Source organism: Oncorhynchus tshawytscha, linkage group LG33 (assembly GCF_018296145.1).
Source record: "Oncorhynchus tshawytscha isolate Ot180627B linkage group LG33, Otsh_v2.0, whole genome shotgun sequence".
Lineage (NCBI taxonomy): Eukaryota > Metazoa > Chordata > Actinopteri > Salmoniformes > Salmonidae > Oncorhynchus > Oncorhynchus tshawytscha.
Window position 1 is genome coordinate 28626776 of NC_056461.1, and position 17902 is coordinate 28644677.

The 17902-nt window shown below is 42.0% G+C and overlaps 1 protein-coding gene across 1 annotated transcript; it reads right to left on the bottom strand.

The window, feature by feature from the left end:
* Positions 1 to 1258: 1258 nt before the first annotated feature.
* Positions 1259 to 17602, bottom strand: slc2a11l (solute carrier family 2 member 11, like; the record flags this gene model as incomplete). Its single annotated transcript, XM_024396810.2, has 11 exons — positions 1259 to 1477; positions 3406 to 3533; positions 3624 to 3699; positions 3945 to 4046; positions 11994 to 12104; positions 15051 to 15238; positions 15414 to 15562; positions 15668 to 15797; positions 15940 to 16064; positions 16240 to 16400; positions 17390 to 17602. Coding segments are annotated over 11 exons (1602 nt in total), but the record flags the coding sequence as incomplete, so codon positions are not given.
* Between the last annotated feature and the right edge of the window lie 300 nt (positions 17603 to 17902).

Consider the following 17902-nt stretch of genomic DNA (forward strand, 5'->3'; position numbering starts at 1 on the left):
GTTTCTTGGCCCAAGCAAGTCTCTTCTTATTGGTGTCCTTTATTAGTGGTTTCTTTGCAGCAGTCTCCTCTGAACAGTTGATGTTGAAATGTGTCTGTTACTTGAATTCTGTGAAGCATTAATTTGGGCTGCAATCTGAAGTGCAGCTAAGTCTAATGAACTTATCCTCTGCAGCAGAGGTAACTCTGGGTCTTCCTTTCCTGTGGCGGTCCTCATGAGAGCAAGTTTCATCATAGCGCGTGATGGTTTTTGTGAATGCACTTGAATGCACTTGACTGACCGGATTGACTGACCTTCATGTCTTAAAATAATGGCCTGCCATTTCTCTTTGCTTATTTGAGCTTTTCTTGCCATAATATGGACTTGGTCTTTTACCAAATAGGGCTATCTCCTGTATACCACCCCTACCTTGTCACAACACAACTGATCGGCTCAAATGCATTAAGAAGGATAAGGCACACCTGTTATTGAAATCCAATCCAGGAGACTGCCTCTTGAAGCTGGTTGAGAGAATGCCAACAGTGTGCAAAGCTGTCATCAAGGCAAAGGGTGGCTACTTTAAAGAATCTCAAATATATTTTTGGTTACTACTTAATTCTATGTGGTATTGCATAGTTTTGAGGTCTTCACTATTATTCTACAATGTAGAAAATAGTACAAATAAAGAAAAACCCTTGAATGAGTAGATGTGTCAACTTTTGACTGGTACTGTTTTTCTTGTGAATATAGACAGACATAAGTTTCCATTTGAAATAATCCTACACACCACAGTAATGAAAAAAATACTCTCAAAGTGAGTGTAATAAATCAGACAGATAAGCTATGCATGACAGCCCTGCTGACTCACCAATAAGAAACTCAAGGCGAGCTGATTGAATCATGCTAAAATTATGTACCTTACCTTGTTCATCAGTAAAGTGCACACAGAATGCCGACTTTACAAGTAGGTGTCAGAGGTAAAACCTCTCCCTCCCTGATTAGTGTCTGTATGGCTGGGGCCAGAGCCTGATAATGACAGACGTTGGCCTGCTCACAATACTATAACTATTTTAATAGGGGGCCCTGAGAGGTAACATTTTTATCAAACAATAATTACCATCATAAAGGTCAAAATTATTGATTTGTAATCAAGATGACAGCAGACTGGACATGGGAGTGTGGGGCAAATCTTAACAGAGGAGTTTTCACAAAGAAAATGTTTTCACAGGAACGACAAAACAATGTGCAAGTCAGACACACAAGTCATTATGGAAAATGTTCAGAATTTGGTGGTTGTGCATGCCTTGATATGACTGGGTTCAGGAGGTCTCGACCTTCCCTCCCCCGAGGATCCACTGTTGGGATGCATCCTCTGAAACTCGGCCGTTATCTCCATGACAGTGCGGTTCTTGGTCTCAGGCACGTTGTACCACACAAACATCCCAGACAGGAAACAGAAGACGAAGAAAATCAGGAAACAAAAGTAGTCCATATTCTCCTGTGTATAAGAATATACTGTGAGTGTATGTGTGACATCAGCTGCCATGGTTACACATAAAATAAGAGTACCTTTACATATGTAAGGTACTAGTGACACAATACGTAAGGTACAACTGTTGGCAGTTTGTGTATAAAATCAAATAAAATTTTATTGGTCACATACACATGGTTAGCAGATGTTATTGCGAGTGTTGCGAAATGCTTGTGCTTCTAGTTCCGACAGATTACATGTTAGATATTGCACTAACAATTCCACAACAACTACCTAATACACAAAGCTAAGTAAAGGACTGGAATAAAAATAAACACTACCGTTCAAAAGTTTGGGGTCACTTTGAAATGTCCTTGTTTTCCATGAAAACATACATGAAATGAGTTGCAAAATGAATAGGAAATATAGTCAAGACATTGACAAAGTTATAGTGATTTTAATTGAAATAATAATTGTGTCCTTCAAACTTTGCTTTTGTCAAAGAATCCTCCATTTGCAGCCTTGCAGACCTTTGGCATTCTAGTTGTCAATTTGTTGAGGTAATCTGAGGGGATTTCACCACATGCTTCCTGAAGCACCTCCCACAAGTTGGATTGGCTTGATGGGCACCTCTTACGTACCATACGGTCAAGCTGCTCCCACAACAGCTCAATAGGGTTGAGATCCGGCGACTGTGATGGCCACTCCATTATAGACAGAATACCAGCTGACTGCTTCTTCCCTAAATAGTTATTGCATAGTTTAGAGCTGTGCTTTGGGTCATTGTCCTGTTGTAGGAGGAAATTGGCTCCAATTAAGCACCGTCCACAGGGTATGGCATGGCGTTGCAAAATGGAGTGATAGCCTTCCTTCTTCAAGATCCCTTTTACCCTGTACAAATCTCCCACTTTACCACCACCAAAGCACCCCAGACCATCACATTGCCTCCACCATGCTTGACAGATGGCGTCAAGCACTATTCAGCATCTTTTAATTTTTTCTGCTTCTCACGAATGTTCTTCTTTGTGATCTGAACACCTCAAACTTAGATTAGTCTGTCCACATTTTTCCAATCTTCCTCTGTGCAGCATCTGTGTGCTTTTTCCCATCTTAATAGTTTATTTTTATTGACCAGTCTGAGATATAGCATTTTCGTTGCAACTCTGCCTAGAAGGCCAGCATCCCGGAGTCGCCTCTTCACTGTTGACGTTGAGACTGGTGTTTTGCGGGTACTATTTAATGAAGCTGCCAGTTGAGGACTTGTGAGGCTTCTGTTTCTCAAACTAGACACTAATGTACTTCTCTTGCTCAGTTGTGCACCGGGGCCTCCCACTCCTCTTTCTATTCTAGTTAAAGACAGTTTGCGTTGTTCAGTGAAGGGAGGAGCACACAGCGTTGTACAAGATCTTCAGTTTCTTGGCAATTTCTTGCATGGAATAGCCTTCATTTCTCAGAACAAGAAGAGTGACGAATTACAGAAGAAAGTTGTTTCTGGCCATTTTGAGCCTGTAATCGAACCCACAAATGCTGGTGCTCCAGATACTCAACTAGTGTAAAGGACAGTTTTACTGCTTCTTTAATTAGCACAACAGTTTTCGGCTGTGCTAACATAATTGAAAAAGGGTTTTCTAATGATCAATTAGCCTTTTAAAAGGATAAACTTGGATTAGCTAACACAACGTGCCATTGGAACACAGGAGTGATGGTTGCTAATAATGGGCCTCTGTACGCCTATGTAGATATTCCATTAAAATAAATAAATAAAGCCGTTTCCAGCTACAATAGTCATTTACAACATTAACAATGTCTACACTGTATTTCTGATCAATTTGATGTTATTTTAATGGACAAAAAAATAGCTTTTCTTTCAAAAACAAGGACATTTCTAAGTGACCCCAAACTTTTGAACGGTAGTGTACATACAAAGACAAGGTGTGAGAAGCTGATGTGCTCACCACTATGACTGGGAAGAGCAACCCCAGGAGGAAGAGGCCCAGCCAGTTGAGGGTGCAGCCGATGGTGTAGGCAGCTGATTTGAACGACTGGTTGAAGATATCACCAGGTAGAGACACTGTCACTCCAGCTAGGAGCAATAAACAATGAAAATACCAGATAAGTAAGTTGATCCATTGTTTTGGCATGGCTTAGTCATACGTCAGGGTATAGGACCCACCTGGTCCACTGGAGAAGAAGAAGATGAAGATGAAGATGAGAAGCATACTGCAGTAAGGCATCCAGGAAACTTGGATCTGAACAACAAACAACAAAGGTGTAACTTATTAATGAGCCATTGTTGTTTCCACCCACGGTAAAATATGAATGTAACCCAGTGATAATATATAGGGACATTCTGTGAACTTTAGAGCTGGATGACATGCCTCAGAGAATTCCATTCATTCATTAGTAATGAGTATTGTTCTATTTGTGGTAAAGATGGAACCCACAAACTATGTAGTTGATGAGAGTAGTGTGTTGCTTATAATGTTTGACTTACCTGCAGGTAGAGTGTAAGGGTCAGGAGACCCAAGGTAACTGCCATGCATAGGTAACCCCTATAGAGCATTAGCCTCTTTCCTGTGCTCTCAATCACCATCACCTGTCATACCAAAGGGGGATTAACGATCAGAGTCAAATAGTGACATTAGGAATTTCACTGTCAACTGGACATAAATACAACACCACAGGGGTGGGGGCACTCTTAGTAAATACAGTTGAAGTCGGAAGTTTACATACACTTAGGGTGAGGTCCTTAAAAATGGTTTTCAACCACTCCACAAATTTCTTGTTAATAAACTATAGTTTTGTCAAGTCGGTTAAGACATCAACTTTGTGCATGACACAAGTCATTTTCCAACAATTGTTTACAGACAAATTATTTCACTTATAATTCACTGTATCACAATTCCAGTGGGTCAGAAGGTGGAGGCTTGCAAGCTGAAGAACACCATCCCAACCATGAAGCATGGGGGTGGCAGCATCATTTTGTAGGGGTGCTTTGCTGCAAGAGGGACTGGTGCCCTTCACAAAATAGATGGCATCATAAGGGGGAAAATTATGTGGATATATTGAAGCAACATCTCAAGACATCAGTCAGGAAGTTAATGCTTGGTCGCAAATGAGTCATCTAAATGGACAATGACCCCAAGCATACTTCCAAAGTTGTGGCAAAATGGCTTAAGGACAAAAGCGTGTGTGAGCAAGGAGGCCTACAAACCTGACTCAGTTACACCAGCTCTGTCCGGAGGTATGGGCCAAAATTCACCCAATTTATTGTGGGAAGCTTATGGTTGGCTACCCGAAACATTTGACCAAAGTTAAACAATTTAAAGGCAATGCTACCAGGGAATTTATACTAGAATTAAATGTCAGTAATTCTGAAAAACTGAGTTTAAATGTATTTGGCTAAGGTGTACTTCCGACTTCAACTGTAGTTACAGGCTTGAGAACATGCAAGTCTTGTTGACAAACCCCTCTTAAAAGGTCAAACAAAAGATGATGCATGCATAGCCGTGGGAAGTAGGGGTTCTGAGGGTGCTGCAGTACCCGCTGAAAAATCAGAACACTTAAAAAAAATCTAAAAAATATTTTTTTCAGAAAAGTAGAGCATTGAGGACATTACTAGTATTAGCGGACCGATATCCCGATGATCGGGCAATTTTTTTCTTCTTCAGCATCTCAGCTTTGGCAAAAAAGGTAGTTGTATAATTAAGAACTTAGTGATAACGTTGCAGCTATCACAAGCTGGCAGAGTGTTTAGTTCATTACCAAGTGTCGCCACCTTCTGCTGTGAACATCTCAGTTTTGGACATTATTTCCTTTCTGACCAATTTATTCATCACTGTGCGTGAATACCAAAACTACCACATCTTAAATGGACAAATGGACAGTTAATTGGATAATCAAAGCTGAGTGACATGGCACAGAATTGCAAACATTGTTCATCTCCAATCACATTAAGGAACCCTAAACTGAGGAACTGTCTCTCTCGCTGTTTCTCTAATAGGAGTACAATCTCCATAACTTATAAATTCCAGTGGCATCTCCCTCTAATTCAGTAGCCTTTGTTTTGTCCTGTTTCAACAGAAGTAAATTAACTTGACATATTTTCGCCAGTTGATGCACCATAGAGCTAGCCAAAAGTTGGCTAACGTTAGATATTTTTGCCTTAATCACAGTCAGTATAGCAATGTAACGTTATTGATCTGTCAGTTTCCCTAGCCAATTTCCTACTTTACACACTGACACAGTATAAACAGCTCTACAGGCTTCACTGTCATGTTGCACAGTCAGTACACAAAACTATGCTCCTCATGTCTTAGCAGGATCAGATGATGACAGGTGTCTTGAACACACTGCACAACACGTCACTTCCTGTTGAACGCGGAATGAGGGAGAGCTCGGTTTGATATTTTGGTCTATTGAATAAGTTTGGTTACTAGCTAGCTCCCTTTTCTGTTTGGATTCCAAGACGCGGTTAGCATCAGTTGCTGGTACCGCTCCCATCTGTTCAGTGATCCCGCCGACCAAGGCTGGGTCTGAGGAGCTGCTTGGCGTAGCACCTAGCCTAGCTGGCTGCCTATTAAGCTAGCAGGATTTTCTTAAGGGGTTGAACGCAGCCCATGATGCAGTTAGCCATTGTGGCTGGGAACACGGATGGTCTCGGGCTTCTGGCGGTCTGCTGTTTGTTGTTTCCAGTCTTACCTGCGACGTGCCCTGTTTGGATTGTAAACAGTAACAGCGTAACCTACGTTGCTACCATGACGAAGACCAAACCCGGCAGGAGTAACGTTGAGGACAGTGTTGTCTCTATCACAGGTGAAGGATATTTTAAGCTAACAAAAGTAGTTAAACAGTTGTTACAACAACAAGAAAATTGCTTCAAGTGTTGTGTGCAAATACTGGTGGAGTCAACTAATAAAAGAAATGGATGGCCTGACCAGAGAGATCCAGGACCTAAAGAACAGTTTGCAGTTCTTCCAGGGTCAGCTTGATGAGTTGAAACAGGAGAATGGCAAGATGACAGCAATCTAAGTCATTGAGTACATCAGTTCTGTTTGGGAATCCATGATAACAATGATGGAGAAATTAAATTATTTTAAGGGACAATCAAGGCGGGACAACATGGTTGCTGACAGAATTGCCGAATATCCATGAGACCTGGGCGGAGTCTGAGAACAAAGTGAGGGAAATGATCTCGGCGAAACTGAAAATGGACCACAGGAGGTGGAGTGTGCCCACAGGACTGGAAAACCCACCACCGGCCCAGGTGACAGGCCAATAGTTGTCAAGTTCCTGAGGTTCAAGGACAAGGTAGCTGTTCTGGAAAGAACCAAGAACTTGAGAGGAACGTACATCTTCCTCAACAAGGACTATCTTGAAGCTGTGCGCCAGAAGAGGAAAGAACTGATCCCAGCCATGAAAGCTGCCAGAGCACGTGAGAACATTGCTTACATCCGCTATGACAGGCTCATTGTCCACACTCAAGCGTTATTGAAGTGTTGTGTTTGCAGGTTCACCTGGCACATCTAAAGCTTTTTATTTTGGCGTGTTGCTATAGGCCACCAAGTGCTAACAGTCAGTATCTAAATAATATGTGTGAAATGCTTGCTAGTGTATGTGATGTAAACGGAGAGATCCACTTCCTTGAGGATCTCAATATTGACTGGTTTTCATCAAGCTGTCCGGTCAAGAGGAAACTTCTCACTGTAACCAGTGCCTGTAATCTGGTTCAGGTTATTAAATCAATCTACCAGGGTGTTTACAAACACTAAAGGAACAAGATAGTCCACATGCACTGATCCCATTTTTACTAATACTGTAGAACTTTGTTCTAATGCTGTATCCGTACCCTGAGGATGGTAGCTGACTCCGATTATATCCACTCCTATCTGTCACATCTTTAATCTGAGGCTAGAGGAAAGTCTTTGGCCTCAGGCCTGGAGGGAAGCCGAAGCTATTCCAAAACCCAAGAGTGGTAAAGCAGCCTTTACTGGTTCTAACACCAGACCTATGAGCTCTTAGCAAACTGTTGGAAAGAATTGTGTTTGACCAAATACAATGCTATTTCTCTGTAAACAAATTAATAACCGACTTTCAGCATGCTTATAGAGAAGGGCACTCAACATGCCCTGCATTGACACAAATGACTAATGATTGGTTGAAATTCATTCATTATAATATTGTGGGAGCTGTACTGTTAGATTTCAGTGCAGCCTTTGATAGTATTGATCATAACCTGTTGAGAAATATTGTGTTATGGCCTTTCAACCTCTGCCATATCATGGATTCAGAGATATCTAATAGAACTGTTTTTTTTAAATGGAAGCTTCTCTAACGTCAAACTTGCAAAGTGTGGTGAACCACAAGGCAGCTCTCTAGGCCCTCTACTATTTTCCATTTTTACCAATGACCTGCCACTGGCATTAAACAAAGCATGCGTGTCCGTGTATGCTGATGATTCAACCATATACACATCATCTACCACAGCTATTGAAGTCACTGAAACCCTTAAAGAGTTGCAGTCTATTTTGGAATGGTTGGCCAGTAATAAACTGGTCCTGAATATCTCGAAAACTAAGAGCATTGTATTTGGTACAAATCAAGTTCTAGACCTCAGCTGAATCTGATAATGAATGGTGTGGCTGTTGAACAAGTTCAGAAGACTAAATTACCTGGTGTTACCTTAGATTCAATGGTTGTAAAGATGGAGAAAGGTCCGTAATAAAGAGATACTCTGCTTTTTTAACACCACACTCCACAAAGCAAGTCCTGCAGGCTTTAGTTTGATCTTATCTTGATTATTGTCCAGTCATATGGTCAAGTGCTGTAAAGAAAGACATAGTTAAGCTGCAGCTGAACCAGAACAGAGCCGCATGTCTTGCTCTTCATTGTAATCAGAGGGCTAATATTAATACTATGCATGCCAGTCTCTCTTGGCTAAAAGTTGAGGAAAGACTGTGTCACTTCTTGTTTTATAAGATCCATTAATGTGTTGAAAATTCCTAATTGTTTGCATAGTCAACTTACACCCACACGTACCCCACCAGACATACCACCAGGGGTCTTTTCACAGTCCCCAGGTCCAGAACAAATTCAAGGAAACGTACAGTATATAGAGTGAGTGCATGGAACTCCCATTTTATATAGAGCAAGTGAACAGCAAACCCGTTTTCAAAAAACAAATAAAATAACCTCACAGCACAACGCCTCTCCCACATGTGACCTACTTTTTTTATTTTTTTATTTCACCTTTATTTAACCAGGTAGGCTAGTTGAGAACAAGTTCTCATTTGCAACTGCGACCTGGCCAAGATAAAGCATAGCAGTGTGAACAGACAACAGAGTTACATATGGAGTAAACAATTAACAAGTCAATAACACAGTTGAAAAAAAAGTCTATATACATTGTGTGCAAAAGGCATGAGGTGGTAGGTGAATAATTACAATTTTGCAGATTAACACTGGAGTGATAAATGATCAGATGGTCATGTACAGGTAGAGATATTGGTGTGCAAAAGAGCAGAAAAGTAAATAAATATAAACAGTATGGGGATGAGGTAGGTAAAATTGGGTGGGCTATTTACCGATAGACTATGTACAGCTGCAGCGATCGGTTAGCTGGTCAGATAGCAGATGTTTGAAGTTGGTGAGGGAGATAAAAGTCTCCGATTTTTGCAATTCGTTCCAGTCACAGGCAGCAGAGAACTGGAATGAAAGGCGGCCAAATGAGGTGTTGGCTTTAGGGATGATCAGTGAGATACACCTGCTGGAGCGCGTGCTACGGGTGGGTGTTGCCATCGTGACCAGTGAACTGAGATAAGGTGGAGCTTTACCTAGCATGGACTTGAAGATGACCTGGAGCCAGTGGGTCTGGCGACGAATATGTAGCGAGGGCCAGCCAACTAGAGCATACAGGTCGCAGTGGTGGGTGGTATAAGGTGCTTTAGTAACAAAACGGATAGCACTGTGATAAACTTCATCCAGTTTGCTGAGTAGAGTATTGGAAGCTATTTTGTAGATGACATCGCCGAAGTCGAGGATCGGTAGGATAGTCAGTTTTACTAGGGTAAGTTTGGCGGCGTGAGTGAATGAGGCTTTGTTGCGGAATAGAAAGCCAATTCTAGATTTGATTTTAGATTGGAGATGTTTGATATGAGTCTGGAAGGAGAGTTTACAGTCTAGCCAGACACCTAGGTCAGACACCATCCAGGGTGGTGATGCTAGTCGGGCGCGTGGGTGCAGGCAGTGAACGGTTGAAAAGCATGCATTTGGTTTTACTAGCGTTTAAGAACAGTTGGAGGCCACGGAAGGAGTGTTGTATGGCATTGAAGCTCGTTTGGAGGTTAGATAGCACAGTGTCCAAGGACGGGCCGGAAGTATACAGAATGGTGTCGTCTGCGTAGAGGTGGATCAGGGAATCGCCCGCAGCAAGAGCAACATCACTGATATATACAGAGAAAAGAGTCGGCCCGAGAATTGAACCCTGTGGCACCCCCATAGAGACTGCCAGAGTACCGGACAGCATGCCCTCCGATTTGATACACTGAACACTCTGTCTGCAAAGTAGTTGGTGAACCAGGCAAGGCATTCATCAGAAAAACCGAGGCTACTGAGTCTGCCGATAAGAATATGGTGATTGACAGAGTCGAAAGCCTTGGCAATATCGATGAAGACGGCTGCACTGTACTGTCTTTTATCGATGGCGGTTATGATATCGTTTAGTACCTTGAGCGTGGCTGAGGTGCACCCGTGACCGGCACGGAAACCAGATTGCAGAGTGGAGAAGGTACGGTGGGATTTGAGATGGTCAGTGACCTGTTTGTTGACTTGGCTTTCGAAGACCTTAGATAGGCAGGGCAGGATGGATATAGGTCTGTAACAGTTTGGGTCCAGGGTGTCTCCCCCTTTGAAGAGGGGGATGACTGCGGCAGCTTTCCAATCCTCGGGGATCTCAGACGATATGAAAGAGAGGTTGAACAGGCTGGTAATAGGGGTTGCGACAATGGCGGCGGATAGTTTCAGAAATAGAGGGTCCAGATTGTGTATGTACTGACATGTATGTGTAACTGATAGATGCACACACACATTTAAAAAGATTAACATGTAGTGTGTATGTCAATTGTAAAGTATTTAGTCTGTAATGTCTTTTTCATTAAGTGTCAGACCCCAGTAAGATTTGGTGTCGCTATTGGCGTCGGCTAATGGGGACCCTAATAAATCAAATCCCAGCAGGGTCACACAGCCAGGCAAGACCAGTCTATGGAGCTCAGGTGAATTTTACAGTATATTATAACAATCAATGAATGGATTCAAAGTTCCATCTTGAGTTGATGGTTAGGATACAGTCTGGGATCTGGGAATTATGGTCATTTCAATGATTGAACCATTGATTCTATTCTTGGATAATATAATGTATAAATGTACACCAATGCAATTCTTTGTCATGCCTCATCTGAGAAGGATCAGATGGTGACAGGGGTCTCAGCAGGGTCAGGGAACCAGGGAAGACCAGTCGACGCTGAGGTGAACTTTTACAAATGCAACACTTTATTCTCTCTGTGCAGCAAACACTGGACAAGCCAGAAGATTCAAAGATTGAAAACTATTTTAAGGCAGTCTGACAAACCTCTAAAGTTGATTTCCAAACTATATCAAGGGTTGATAGAGGCTTTCCCAATGACACAAAACATGTCAAACAAAAATGTGAGGAAGACCTGGGAAGACACTAGTGATGATGAATGGATACAGATATGTTTGAATGCCCAGCCATGTTCATATAATCTCAGACATAAATTACTGCAGTTTAAGACCATTCATAGAAAGTACTATATGCCTGTGAAACTGAATATCATGCACTCAGAAATGTAATTCCTCTGCTGGAGGTGTAAAACACAAAAGGGGACATATTTCAATATGTTATGCTCTTGTGAAGGCTGACTGAATTCTGGCAAACAGTATGTTATTTTATCTCAGCATGTCTACAGATCCTCCTTTCTCCATGTTTTTGTTTGTTTGGAAATATTGATACTGGAGACTTGTCAGAAGAAACTGTGTAACCTAGCATTTATAGTGGCTAAGAAATACATTGCCTTTAATGGGAAGGTTGGTTATCCTCCCTCAATGTCACAATGGATGGCAGAAATGTCATTCCATGTGTTATTTCATAGTTTTGATGTTTTCACTATTATTCTACAATGTAGAAAATAGTTTTTAAATAAATAAAAAATATGAGTAAGTGTGTTAAAACTTTTGACTGGTACTGTGGACTCCCGAGTGGCGCAGCGACTCTAAAAAAACTATATCAAGCAAGTATTTCTATTCTGCAAGTATTACATCAGATTAACTGTTTTGTACAGAAATATAATTTAGTTTAAATGTTTTCACAAAAGAAGTCCACTGGGCTTTTACTAGTCCTGTATTAGTGGACCGATGTAGACGTTTTCAGCGAGTAGTCCTCCCTCCCATATGAACCGTCACAGTTCATAAAGGCTCATATAGGGTTAATAAGAGTTAGTGATGAGGGATATGGTAAAACACGACTCACACAGACCATGGAGGTAGAAACCTCACACAGACCGGTTCCCAAGGCAACATGGCGTAACTGGTGTGTGGGGATCCCTGCAGTACGGAACACGTCAAATGAGTAAAGGTACACCTGCAGAGGAGCAGAATGACAAGGTTTATCACTTAATCAGACTCGATACTCTGAACAAAAATATAAAAATGCCATATTAAATAATGTCAAAGATTTTACTGAGTTGCAGTTCATATATGGAAATCAGTCAATTTAAATAAATAAATTAGGCTCTAATCTATGGATTTCACATGACTGAGAATACATATATGCAGGTAGGGGCATGGATCAGAAAACCATGCAGCATGACATCTCCTTGGCATAGATGATCAGGCTGTTGATTTTGGACTGTGGAATGTTGTCCCACTCCTCTTCAATGGCTGTGTGAAGCTGCTGGATATTGGTGGGAACTGGAACATGTTGTCATACACGTCAATCCAGAGCATCCCAAACATTCTCAATGGGTGACATGTCTGTTGAATATGCAGACCATGGAAGAACTGGGTCATTTTCAGCTTCCAGGAATTGTGTATAGATCCTTGCGACATGGGGCTGTGCATTATCATGCTGAAACACAAAGTGATGACGGCCGATGAATGGCACGACAATGAGCCTCAGGATCTTGTCACGGTATCACTGTGCATTCAAATTGCCATCGATAAAATGCAATTGTGATCATTGTCCGTAGCTTTTACCTGTCCATACCTTAACCCCACCGCCACCATAGAACCCTGGTGAGGATGACAAGCACGCAGATGAGCTACCCTGAGATGGTTTCTGACAGTTTGTGCAAACCCATAGTTTCATCAGATTTCCAGGTGGCTGGTCACAGACGATCCCGCAGGTGAAGAATCCGGTTTTGGAGGTCCTGGGTTGGCTTGGTCTGTGGTTTTGAGACCGGTTGGACGTACTGCCAAATTCTCTAAAATGACGTTGGAGGCGACTTATGGTAGAGAAATGAACACTCAATTCTCTGGCAACAGCTCTGGTAGACATTCCTACAGTCAGCATGTCAATTTTACACTCCCTCAAAACTTGAGACATTTGTGGCATTGTTTTGTGTGACAAAACTGTACATTTTAGAGTGGCCTTTTATTGTCGCCAGCACAAGGTACACCTGTGTAATGATCATGCTGTTTAATCAGCTTCTTGATATACCACACCTGTCAGGTGGATGGATTATCTTGGCAAATATATTAATGCTTACTAACAGGGATGTCAACAAATGTGCTCCCTTTTATTTCAGCTCATGAAACATGAGATCAACACTTTACATGTTGCATTTATATTTTTGTTCAGTATAATTGAATGGACTTCAGGTAGGTTTTGATCAGACAGTGTCATGCTATGGTATATTTGTACAGTGGGGCAAGAAAGTATTTAGTCAGCCACCAATTGTGCAAGTTCTCCCACTTAAAAAGATGAGAGGCCTGTAATTTTCATCATAGGTACACTTCAACTATGACAGACAAAATGAGAAAAGAAATCCAGAAAACCACATTGTAGGATTTTTAATTAATGTATTTGCAAATTATGGTGGAAAATAAGTATTTGGTCAATAACAAAAGTTTCTCAATACTTTGTTATATACCCTTTGTTGGCAATGACAGAGGTCAAACATTTTCTGTAAGTCTTCACAAGGTTTTCACACACTGTTGCTGGTATTTTGGCCCATTCCTCCATGCAGATCTCCTCTAGAGCAGTGATGTTTTAGGGCTGTTGCTGGGCAACACAGACTTTCAACTCCCTCCAAAGATTTTCTATGGGGTTGAGATCTGGAGACTGTCTAGGCCACTCCAGGACCTTGAAATGCTTCTTACGAAGCCACTCCTTCGTTGCCCGGGCGGTGTGTTTGGGATCATTGTCATGCTGAAAGACCCAGCCACGTTTCATCTTCAATGCCCTTGCTGATGGAAGGAGGTTTTCACTCAAAATCTCACGATACATGGCCCCATTCATTCTTTCCTTTACACGGATCAGTCGTCCTGGTCCCTTTGCAGAAAAACAGCCCCAAAGCATGTTTCCACAACCATGCTTCACAGTAGGTATGGTGTTCTTTGGATGCAACTCAGCATTCTTTGTCCTCCAAACACAACGAGTTGAGTTTTTACCAAAAAGTTATATTTTGGTTTCATCTGACCATATGACATTCTCCCAATCTTCTTCTGGATCATCCAAATGCTCTCTAGCAAACTTCAGACGGGCCTAGACATGTACTGGCTTAAGCAGGGGGACACGTCTGGCACTGCAGGATTTGAGTCCCTGGCGGCGTAGTGTGTTACTGATGGTAGGCTTTGTTACTTTGGTCCCAGCTCTCTGCAGGTCATTCACTAGGTCCCCCGTGTGGTTCTGGGATTTTTGCTCACCGTTCTTGTGATCATTTTGACCCCACGGGGTGAGATCTTGCGTGAAGCCCCAGATCGAGGGAGATTATCAGTGGTCTTGTATGTCTTCCATTTCCTAATAATTGCTCCCACAGTTGATTTCTTCAAACCAAGCTGCTTACCTATTGCAGATTCAGTCTTCCCAGCCTGGTGCAGGTCTACAATTTTGTTTCTGGTGTCCTTTGACAGCTCTTTGGTCTTGGCCATAGTAGAATTTGGAGTGTGACTGTTTGAGGTTGTGGACAGGTGTCTTTTATACTGATAACAAGTTCAAACAGGTGCCATTAATACAGGTAACGAGTGGAGGAGAGAGGAGCCTCTTAAAGAAGAAGTTACAGGTCTGTGAGAGCCAGAAATCTTGCTTGTTTGTTATTGACCAAATACTTATTTTCCACCATAATTTGCAAATAAATTCATAAAAAATCCTACAATGTGATTTTCTGGATTTTTTTCTCATTTTGTCTGTCATAGTTGAAGTGTACCTATGATGAAAATTACAGGCCTCTCATCTTTTTAAGTGTGAGAACTTGCACAATTGGTGGCTGACTAAATACTTTTTTGCCCCACTATATATCCTAACTACAACTCTTGCTCAAACACATCCAAACACAATGTCCTCGTGGACCAACTTCATGAAACTCACAGCGTTGATGCCACTGAACTGCAGGGTGGTGAAGGCGACGAGGATGGTGAGGAACTGCCAGCGTACATCCTGGTCAAGGATCAGGTCCAACACAGTGTGGCTGCGGACTCCCTTCATGGAGGCATGCTCCACCAGCATCTCCTCCACCTCCGCACTGTGGTCTCTGTTGCCCCACAGCCTGCGGATGGCTACAAGGGGGAAAGGCCCAGTAAGATACACAAGTGGAAAAGGATATTAAAGCCCAATAAGATAGACTACTGAGTCAGATATTATGATGATGATTGTGAGGATGATTATGAAAACACTAATTGCATCAAGTACATTTTTAGTGAGGTAGCGTTCCTGAGGCAACCCATTGCTTACCCTTCTCACAGCCCTGGCGGTCACCCCGGTCCAGCAGCAGGTATTTGGGTGACTCTGGGAGGAAGGGCAGGGTGATGAGCTGGAGCAGGGCGGTCGCACCACTGAAGCCCAACAACCAAGGCCACCTGTCCTCTGTCCCCAATAACTCACTGCAAGGACAGAGTACACTATCAAATAATAACACATTGTTTGTTCACCACAGGTTAAACTGATATAAGCATCCCTGACTGACACACTAGGACCAGATAGCTCACCTGATCCCCAGAAGCTGACCTGAGAACTTCCCCATGGACAGAAAGGTGGAAACAGACACACCCACTATCCCTCGCAGCCTCTTGGGAGCACATTCCACTAGGTACATGGTGTGGACACTGAGGCTAGCACCTGCAGCACACACAAGAAAGGATCAACCTTATCACAAACAGTTTGGCAGCATCAATCCTCTAGTGAGATATTAAGACAGGTATAAAGATGACCTTGTTTTGGATGGACCTTTCTTATGAATGGAATCCATTCATCAGCTTACCTGCATTAATGCCATAGAGGAAACGTCCAACCATGATCATCTCAAAGGACATGGCCGTTTTACTCAACAGCATCATCCCAGCACCACCAATGGCAAACAGGTTGTTCAACAACAGGCATCTCTTTCTGTTAAGTGTGGTGTGGAAAAATAATAATCAATTTAATTCCTGTTCTACTACAACAAATAGTAACCACACCAACACACCTTCAAACAAGAGGCCAAAATCATTGCATGGCCAGGATGCATACCCCAAGTCTTGGCCCAGTATGAAACCTGACACTTTCTACTACTACTACTTACCTCCCATATGCTGACGAGAGGCGGCCGGCACACAGGGTCCCAAGGAGACCCCCGATGCAGAAGATGGATACGATGAAGGACCAGATGAGAGTCACTTCCCACTGTTCCAGGGATATACTATACCGCTGCAGGCATGTGGTGTTCACGAGCTCCTTTATGAACTACAGCAACACCAAGATGGTGGCCGTGACGTTTTGGAATTGGGTCAGTCAAACAATTACGGATCTCAAACCATTTCTCATTTTCCCCCAGACAAAATATTTACAGTTTACATTGGTGCATGCCTCCAACTGAAGTTGTTGCTTTGTTGAGAGAAAATAGTGACTTGGAGCTATTACATTATTGTTATAAAAACTTGTGTAACTTTTTTTAGTTCAGTTTATTAATTCGACCATTTAAAAAAAACAAGCACACATAAAACTTGAAAAAGCCATACATGCACATTAATAAAATCATCGAAGATAACACACAATAAAGTCTGGGACTTATTTCCATTGTGGTCCTCTTGAGACAAGACGGCTGGACAAGATGGAACACAGTATGGCAGTGAAATAATAAAACTAAACAGAGAAGAACATCTCTCTCATCATTCCGGTTACATCATAGGGGTTATTCATATGGGCACAGAAGACAAACATATTTTTACTTTGTTTTTAAAGCTGCCCAGAAAGGATGTTGTTTTTATGGGCAGAGGCAACTCATTCCATTCTGAGGCTCCAGTATACAAGAAAGTACCTTTGCCAGCATTACTCCTGAAAGTGTATAAGCACACATCAGCAACACCTGATCTGGTGCTGTGAATGTGTGCATCCTTAACACGAGGAAGGTAATCACTACGATATTTGGGCGCAGGACCATAAATACTCCTGTAAACCAAACTAGTCTAATCTGGGACACCCTAGCCTCAACAGGCATCCAGTTTAGTTCCTGAAAGCAGCTCCTGCCTATGTTAGTATGTGGACTCACCTTCAATACTACCCTGATCAGCTTATTCTGGGCTATTTGGAGCTTCCCCTTCATAAATTTAGATAAGCCCCCAAACCAGGAAGTACGAGCATAGTAACAACTGAGATTGGTTTACAAAGCAACATGTATGGTGGTCTACTTTTGTCATTTAAAAATACTTTTGAAGTGGATCTACAGTACTCACAGGAGAAGGTGAAGTTAGGACAGATATATGAAAGCCGAACTGGAATGTTCCACCAATGCCACTAATGAAAATGGCAGCAATAAGAACAGGACTTTCTAACTGGACAGAGAAGAGGAAATATAAGTACGCCTGCAACGATACACCATAAAAACAAAAACAGCACTGGCAATTAGAATGGCCAAACAAGCAGTGATATAGTTGGGCATTGCGTAGTTACCATTGGTCACAAATGGCCAATCAAAAAATATATATATACATGAAAAATCACAAATATTGCCACTTACCAGAAGCATCAAGGCATGTGCCATAGCTAGACCCTGGTTCAATGCAAGGAATGAGGGTAAATGAGACTCAACTAAAACAAATGTCTAACTGAAAGTGGTGATATGTTAACGTTAGGGCTGTGACGATTATGGAATTTTGGGTAATGATTGTCATGTAAATAACAGGGTTAGTCATAATTGTCCATTTTTTTTGTATGCGTTGAGCTTGTAATTTATATTTGAAAAATAT